Source organism: Pteropus medius, unplaced genomic scaffold (assembly GCF_902729225.1).
Source record: "Pteropus medius unplaced genomic scaffold, Ma_sr-lr_union100, whole genome shotgun sequence".
Classification (NCBI taxonomy): Eukaryota; Metazoa; Chordata; class Mammalia; order Chiroptera; family Pteropodidae; genus Pteropus; species Pteropus medius.
In genome coordinates, this window is record NW_024351729.1 from 16,061,366 (window position 1) to 16,070,591 (window position 9,226).

The 9,226-nt window shown below is 35.6% G+C and overlaps 1 protein-coding gene and 1 long non-coding RNA gene across 4 annotated transcripts in view; one reads left to right on the plus strand and one right to left on the minus strand.

Annotated features, from left to right (window-relative positions):
- The window catches only part of UNC80 (unc-80 subunit of NALCN channel complex), a 185,841-nt gene extending 176,621 nt beyond the window's left edge, over positions 1–9,220 (plus strand). For all 3 annotated transcript variants that reach the window (XM_039844657.1, XM_039844658.1, XM_039844660.1), the window contains 4 exons: positions 5,168–5,249; positions 6,012–6,123; positions 6,746–6,945; positions 7,726–9,220. In XM_039844657.1, the coding sequence (XP_039700591.1) occupies positions 5,168–5,249; positions 6,012–6,123; positions 6,746–6,945; positions 7,726–7,992 (661 nt within the window). In that variant the 3' untranslated portion in view covers positions 7,993–9,220. The remainder of the gene's footprint in view (positions 1–5,167; positions 5,250–6,011; positions 6,124–6,745; positions 6,946–7,725) is intronic.
- Positions 5,837–9,226, minus strand: part of LOC120587603 (uncharacterized) — a 7,675-nt gene continuing 4,285 nt past the window's right edge. Inside the window, exon 3 of the long non-coding RNA XR_005649034.1 lies at positions 5,837–6,105. This is a non-coding gene — a long non-coding RNA (uncharacterized LOC120587603). The remainder of the gene's footprint in view (positions 6,106–9,226) is intronic.

A 9,226-nucleotide genomic window follows, 5' to 3' on the forward strand; every position in this document is an offset into this window, starting at 1 on the left:
GAGAAAGTGTTAAATCAGCCTTTCATTTGGCCAACTTTGTCCCAAGGCTTTTCTAATGAGCCCAAATTCTACTCTTGCTGAGTAAATAGCCTAGGGTTGGTGAGAGAAGGTATGAGTTTGGGTGGATTTTTATAAACTCTCCAAAGGATTTGGCCCTCTCTGGCAGGCTCAGGGTTCAAATGACTGATTTGGAATTCTCTAAACCAATCTAATCTGCCTTGGGTTGAGTGTCAATGGGAATAAGCCCAAAGTTCTGCTGTGAGACTGGTTCAGAGCCAAAGCTATAGATTTTATCTACAACTGAATTTAGTCAGTCACATCAGGACTCTGATAACTGTTTTAGATCAACTGTTGTTGATCTGCTGTCCCTGTGACCATTGTGTTTTAGTTCTGGGTGTTTCCCAGTCATCCAGATTCAGCCATAGTCACTAAGAGACTGGAAGATGAGGCATTCACTTTAGATTCTAAATCTATTAAAGCAGAGGCATTCCATCAGCCAGTAGCACATCCACCTTTGCTATACTGCAAATCGTACCTCTTGAACTCCATCATGTCACCACGTTCTCTTTGGAGGAGAGGAACTTTTGGCATTTACTAAGAGGTGGGTTTAAAAAATAGGATTTATACTTGTAATTGTTGGTTTTCGGGCTTTTTTATTATTGGCATGAAATGTCTTTATGCTACAGACTCTTAAAATCCTAAAGAAGCAGTAAGGCATTAATGTAAATCACATTTAGCACACACCTGATCACTCAGGACCTAAAATATACCTAAAGTAGTTCTAAGGAAAATCTGGTGCCAAATTTAAATATCAGGAAGGATGCCTAAAGGAAAGTGATAAATCCAGCTCCTTTCCTCCAGCCCCAATATTTTGGTAAACTTTCTAGGGATTTGCTTTTGAAAGACCACTTACTTTAGGCAAAATGGTCAAGTTGGTCTAGAGGCTGAATGAGGAAAAGACCAGGTAACTAGAATAACCTAATGAATAGAGAGAAAAAGATAATTTTATAGACCTTTCGAAAATTTCTTCTAGGATTTTTTTTAACCTGTGCTAACTGGTTTCTTTTAAAGATTTATGATGAGAAATATCAACCTGTTAGAAACACTATGCCACAGAGAAAACTTTTGTTTTTTAGAAATTAATAAATTGATACAATGTTCCACGGAAGAATTATCTTCTGTGAAGAGTGTTGCTCTAAGAGGTATAGAAACTCATTAGAGATGTTTCTTCCCAATGCCCTCCCCAAATACACACACCATGGACCATATTTGTTTTCCAGAAGGTTATTCAATTGCTCAAGCTTGGATGCTTATATTTGAGAATTAGATTTTGTTTGGACATGCCAGAACATTTTGAAGGGCAGGAATTGACAATCAACTCTAATTAAAAAAAAAAAAAAGAGAGAGAGAGAGATTACAATGCTATTTGATTCCATAAGGATAATTTTAATCACAGTGGATAAAAAGAATGTGGTTCAAATTTGAACAGGATGTATAGTCTGGGTGAGACAAAATAAAAATAACTTATTTAGGAGAACCCATCTCATGATCATCATCCACATTTTTAAAGTTTAAAAACTTGGCAAGTACTCTCAAAATACAAAGAAAAATATTATAACAAACTTTTTATGTATTTAATGGCTCAGAAAATGTGTGTTGTGATACACAAATATGTACTTAGTCATTGCTAAATCAGTTCTTATGTGATATCTAGGATCCAGATTATTCCCCCTTTTAAATGTGATTCCAGCTTCTTATCTCTAAATTCGGTGGCATTTAAAATGTGTTTTCTTGGATGTTGTTGAAGCTAAATAAATTTTAAATGATAATCTTTTACTGGGAAAGGGAAAAGTAGGATTTTGTCTACTGTTGAATTCCCTGTTCTCTGCAGGTGCTTTGTGGTTCCTTTGGTTTTGGCTTTATGCATCCCTATGCTGAGTGTCTCGTGATATCTCTAAATTTCTCTAAATTTTTTTAACCACATTAAAATGGAAACTCAAAGGCATATAAAAGCAGTGAAATACTAATTTATTTTCTATGTGCTAGTCTCACCCAGTACTCCTACTTAAATTTTTTATTTGTGAAATATATTTCAATCTATATACTTTTTTATAATTTGAAATGAGTGATATGAATTTTTATTGCATTACTGAATGGCTCCTTGTTCACCTATTATTTATTTTAACAAATACCATTAGGTATACATTTTATTAGGAGATACATATGTATATGCTACAATCCAGGCCATCAAGTTGAAACAAAGGAAAAGAGGTAATTTGTGCTAAAACTGAGTTTCTCATATTATCTAAACATCCCTAGCTTATAAATGACTCGCTTCCATTTCGAGTAAGATGTTTTTTGTTTTTTGTAGACAGTTGAGTCACACCAGTTCTGCCAAGCCCCAAGTGCATTTACTTTTCTACAATCCAGATCATGTTATGGTTTGCCACTGTAATGATTTTCAGTGACTCAAAAACACAAAGGATGATTTTAGCTTCACTTTAGAAAGTTTTATTTATTTTTATCCTTCTTGTTTTGCCCTTTTATTTGTCAAACTGATAGAAATTAGTCACTTCTCATTCCCAAGATTAAAGATTTCGGGAGACCAGTGTCCTATTGAGGTGCTTAGGGCTGACTCCTTAGTCTTCTCCTAGTTGGTTTTAGTATTGCACATTTTTGGTCACACATCACAGATCTTACAGATGATCAAAATATTACGTGATTTAGAGAGAAGCTAAATCAAAACTACTTTTTATATGTGACACTCAAATTTGCTATAGGCCTGAGAAAAAGAAATGCATCCTGTGTAAATAACTTCCATTATTAATTTCTCTGGCTGTTTATTATTGTGTCCTGACCACACACAATTAAGCCAGACTTTGATGTTCCAAATATAAACATGTTAGCATCACATTTTTAGAGAGAATTTAGCTGGGAGATATCTCTAAGGACATGTTCTATAATTTCATCTTTGATGTGTGCATTCCATTGATTAAATGCTATATCATTTACATGGAACAGCTAATAACTATTACTAAAGCTATACACCTGATATATTTCTTAGAACTAAGCCTCTCTATCCATAGAGAAAATTTTGATGCTTATGATCCTTCCTTGGAATAATCATCATGAAATTACCATTATATTTTGACATTTAACACTCCCCGAGTAACATGCATTTCTTTTCTTGCACGATTTTTTTTTTCTTACAATCTCGGCTTACTGAATAAAAGGAGACCAGTGGACTGCCTCGATTTCATTTTCTCTGCTCAATTATTTTCAGAACATTGTATTACCCACTTCCTTTTAGTGTTCTAAAAGCAATAAACTCATTACAAATATCAAATATAAAACAAGGAAGCATGCTATATACATTATTTTTCATGGTCAATCCATTTTACATCAACTAACTTCTTTTCTCTGTTTTAATGGGAGGTAGGTGGTAAGTATTCATCTCCCTTTACAGCCAAGGGAACTGAGGTAACATTTAGATGTCAATGAAAAATCCATTCCAATAAAAGCTTTGCTTGGTATTTGGGAGAAACTTGTTTCTACTTTTGTGCATATGGTAATTGAATATTCTTTTTAATTTAAGACACATGTTAAAAATGTATAATTAATAAGGAGATGTCATTTCAAACATGCCAGCAATATAGTCTGGATTGCTTATCAGAATTATTGCTTTGTTCCTTTGGGGTAATTTTCTGTTTTCATAGAAAGGTCATATATGGTACAAGGTCATATATGTATAGAAATAATGTACATAGATCTTTTGAACTTGATATTTAGGAGAACAAGAAAGTTTTAAAAACATCCGTTTGGGGGATTTTTTATAGAATTTTGTATTATGTATCCCAAATGGTATAATTATGATATAAATACATCCTTATTTCATAAAAACTTTGATAAACTCCATTTGGGAATCATTGACTTTCTTCTAGTAGAAATATAAGACTTTTAAAAAATGACAGATGTGCCTGTGTCAACCATGTGATGATAGCCAGTTGTTTACACAACATCTGATTGTCTATCTTGCAACCAATTTCTCTCCATACAACTGCAGCCAGATATTAGATAGCTCATTTTTTTTTTTAATGAAAATGAATGAATATAGTCTTTCTCTCTTTTTTTCTGGACAGTTGCTGACTCTGGATTCCTCTGTGGAATATTTTTCTCTAAAAACTATTTATACATGACTCTCCTTTTGCAAAGGCAAAGCAGAAATTAATCACCCATTACCCAAATAATCCCATTGGCATCATCCACAGGATTACAATGTTCTCTGGGGCAAAATACATCTCTTTTTTTTTCACTCACAATCCCATTATAAACACCTGGTATACATGCATGCAGAATGAAAAGGGATCATGGGCCCATGACAGTATTTTCAGCTTCAGCCAACACTAAAATAGTGACCACTGCCAGTAGTCATTTTTGCATATAAAATACACACATACACAGTAAAATTTGGGGGGAGCAGGTTGTTGCTTCTATAAATCGCACAATGTGTTTGAGTGCAGCTACTTGATATTAATTGATTGATCTTCTAAGTTCTACTGACAGCTTAATTACTTTGCCAGCCTTTTAAATCTAAAACCATTTTCAAAAAACATTTGTCTGCCTATGTGACTATTCATGACTATTCATTTACTCAGTAGTCACAGAGACTTAAGGCTGCAAACATGTGTTGAATGTGCCCCTTCACCCAAATGGATTCTGTGTCTGATGTGTTTGATCTTCATCCATCTTATTTTCATTTAAACTGAATTTTGAAAAAGGTGTTCCCATCCGTGTGATAAGACTTGTTTGTGTTCGTTCGTCACCACCTTTTCCCCTCCCCTCGGAAAAAAAATTGAGATCAGAATATGACATCTCAAACCTTTTGGTGGCTTCCAAACCAGGGGTGTGATCAAACGAATGTTTTGTTGAACGATAGATACAGCATCAGTGATTGAAAACAGAATCTCAATTTTGGCAGCTTGGGGATACCAGGCCTTGACCTCGCTCCCAAACCTTTGAAAAACTCCCATCTCAGGGATTCTTTCCCAATCTTCCTTCAAAGATAACAGTATCTTTGAAGTGACCGTTTCATATAAGTGATCTGAGCTAATGCCCACAGAGTGTTCTGTACTCTCTCCAGATACACTAACATGTTGGTACTTGACAGGGTGGCAAGTGTACAGAGTGAACCTGGCCAACAGAACCTCCTCCTTCAGCAGCCGTTGGGGAGGAAGAGGGGCCTGAGGCAGGTAAGCAGACCCCGAAAGGGCTGGAAAGTCATCCTATGAAATAGAAGTTCTATTTTACTTTATTTTTTTATGTTTGTTTGTTTGTTTGTTTGTTTTTATGGTGACATTGGTTAACGAAATCCAGTGAGTTTCAGCTATATACTTTAACAGTAAGGCATACATATTTTTACACTGTGTTCACCTCCCATAGTTAGATTTCTTTCTGTCACCACATATTTGACCCCCTTTACCCTGTCTACCTCCCCTCTACCTCTTCCCCCCTCCCCCCTCTTCTGACTCTATTTAATTTTTAATGCCCATTTTATATGGAAATTATATGTTGCCTTCTCCTCACTGAAAACAAGCAGTACAGAGCAACCTTAAAACATGGTAAGTGCTTGAACAATCAGTTTTTAGCTCATATTCGGCAAAGCTGATTACATAGTAAAATAAGTAGGCCTATCTTATTTTAGTTTTGTATCCTAAAATTTGCTGAAATTCACACGACTCTTAAATTATGTAAATTAATGTTCTCTGTCTATATTAAGAAGTAATAATTAGGAGATAGAATCAGTTAAAGAAGATGCCAGAATCAAATACTTGTAGTTAAATATGCAGAAAGAAGTTTATTTCTTATCAGCTACAAATGTAAGAAACAACCATGAGAGTCCACAGAAACCCATAAAGAAAGGCAAAAACCATTGTCAGAATCTTCTGAGTATAGTGTTTCCTCCCAGGCAGTTAGACCCTTCTCGCCAGCTTTATTCTGCTTATTCTCTTTAGCTAAGACGTCCTCTACTATCACGTCAGAAGACTCAGACTGAACCCAGAAACCGCCATGGGGCTCGGCTGTCGACCACTCGGAGGAGCATTCAACCTAAAACAAAGCCATCTGGTGAGGCCTCCTGTGTCCCTTCTGTGTCCCATACCATTGACATGATGCCACGCAACTCAGCTGGGAAGGCCTGCAGAAACTGAGCTCATGCAGATAAGCCCCACTTTGAGAAAGCACTAAGATGTGTAAAGAAGTTTCCCAGAAAACTTTAGTGTATTTTTTCTTCTCACTTTTTCTAACGCCCATCCTTACCCCCATGAACTTAGGGAACTGGAAGAGTTCAAGGTAAACAAGAACGCTGTGAGATTTTACTGTAGAAAATTGTGCTTCCTTTACCCAAGCCAGGAACTGAGTTTGTTATCTGTCTTACTGAAGGCAAAGAAATGATGGCTCATAGGGACTTTTAAGTACTGTTGGTGGTTGTTATGAGTGATGACCAAGGTCACCTAAAATTCTATGCAAATCTTATTTTTAGGCCATTTATATAAATATGATTTTTCTACCCAAATTCTACTCTTTACAAGAAGGTAAAATAAAAATATGTACATAATAGTCAAATATGCTCTCATTTATTAATAAGTTAATAAATGTCTTTACTAAGAAAAGCCAGGAGACGCTGGTTAATTATTAAGCACTGACAACATGCTTCCCTTCTATTTACTGCTTTACTTCTGACCTACAGCGGATCAGAAACGCTCTGTGACCTTCATTGAGGCTCAGCCAGAGTCAGCAAGTGCCCCAACAGACACACTTTCTGCTACAGTCCAGCCACAAGGCTGCAGCCCAGCCCCATCTAGGAAACCAGAAGGAATGGACAAACCAGTCCTCACATCTTCCCCGGCCATTGTTGTTGCTGATCTTCATAGCCTGTCCCCCAAACAGGTGAGAGTGCTAGAGAAAGAGGCAAGGCTTACTCCCTCCATACTTGGGTCTAGGAACCACTTGGATATGCAAATTCATTCCATATAATTTAGGGCTGGGACTGTAACATTTTGTTAGCCAGACATTGGTCCTATCATCGTGAAAATCTATATAAAGTGTATAGGCAGGAATACATTTACTTAAGAAGAAATAAAAGAAGTGTTAGTATTCTTCATTATGAAAAGCCTAAAAGAAAATACTTCACAGCTAAAGTAACTATTGAAAACCAGTAGAAAATACATAGTTTAAAGATAGTTCAATTAAAAAAAGTTACCAATTTAGAGGAAGACTTTAAATATAGAGCCTTCTATATCCTATGAAATGGAAAAACCTTGTTTTGTTCTTTTTTCTCATTGTTTTGATATTTTTCTTTTGATTTTTATAAATGAATTCCCATAGGTCCCACTTTCTTCTTATGTAGTATTTAAAGAAAGCTAAGGGACTATATTAATGCATACATTTGTATAGTCTTTAATGGTTAAAAAGCATTGTAACACCATTATCTCATTTTATCCTCACAGTCTATAAGGTAAGTAGGGCAAAAATTATGCTCATGCTACAGGTGAGAAAACTGAGGCTTAGAAAGTTAGGAGGGCCTATATAAGATCTCAAATATGACAAAGCTTGGAACTGGCACTAGTCTTGTAATTCCTTGTCCAGTTACAGCTAGACATCATTTTTGATACTCTTCCCTGGCACCCATCCTACCTTTCTGTGACATCAGGGTCCTTTTGATTATAGAGTGAGACCCTCCCTGCTGGAGAAGGAGAAAAGAAGGAGGACCCAGAAGCACAAGGTGCTGCAGCACACAGCCCCCTCTCTACTCAACTCTCAGACCCTGATGACTTCACAGGCCTTGAGACGTCCATCCTCCTACAGCATGGAGATACTGTCCTTCACATAAGTGAGGAAAATGGCATGGAGAACCCCCTGCTGTCCAGCCAGTTCACATTTACTCCCACTGAGCTGGGGGAGACTGGTGTAGACCTAGATGAGTCTCATGTTTAGTTCTGTATCTTGTAAGAGTTGCAGGTGTAGACAAGATGTGGGAGGGATCACTTTGCTAAAAGTTGAATACTTTTGCTTGGAAAAGACAAAAACACAGCACTTTATATCCAAGGGGTAACACAAATCTCAGATTTTGCTGCCAGTGTGCATATTGTTTTATAAACATCTCTTTAAAATCAATGGCTAAGATGATTTGTTTGTGTAAAGACCATATAAACCAGGGAGGAATAAAGGGAAAGAGCCATTTGCACATTGTTTATGATTCAAGAAGCCATGAGCAGTTAAAAATGTATACTATTGCAGAGCTGCTTACCTAGGAATATTAACAAATAATATGTTCTAAAAAGAAAATGCAATTTTTTGAGGTTACTCACATTATACATCTAATGCAAACATTTATTTTTATAGTTTTGAAATATTAAGTTGGGTGGCTGTGCAAGTAAGAATTTACATAAAAATAATAAGGAAAATATTAGTTTGGGGAAACTAAATGTTAAGTAATCCTGCAGCCATTTTTGTTCTGATCAACAATACAGCCATTTAGAAAAAGAGAAAAAGTACTATTTTTAGAGCTGTGGACTTTTCAATATTTATTTTTCAACCAACATTTTCATTGCATGTTGTAAATCAAAATGCTGATGCCATAAGATCATTCCATTCATAATCAATCACATTAGAGAGAGAATATTCTAGAAATTATCAGATATAATTCTGATTTAAGATGAACCTAAACAGCCTATACTACGATACAAACTAAATGTAAATATAATAGCTAGAAAGAGATGGTATTCCTACTTCTAGCGCTACATAAATGCCAAGAATAGGAGATATAGGGAAAATGTGATTACTTTCCTGACAGTATCTTGTGCCTGCCCTCGAGGGCATATTTTCAGATATTAAGGTTATTGTTGTTAGAATAGGTTCACTAAAATAACTTCTCAATGTTAATATTCTTATGATACTTTAAGTTTATGAGGGAAAAAATTTAATGTGAGCAATCTCTTTTTAGACACAGTCAGCTTGTGAATTTTACTTTAACTTGAAGTTCAGTTACTTCAAGAAAAGTATTAAACTTAGGCTTGAGAGGCCATATGTATTGTGTTATTGATGTTATAGTAGGGCTTAGTATCATATAATTCAAAATTAAATTTCAAAATTTTGACAGTTTACATTAGAAAACTATTACATAACTTCTAAGTGTATGAAAACTCATATACATACCTAAATTGGTATG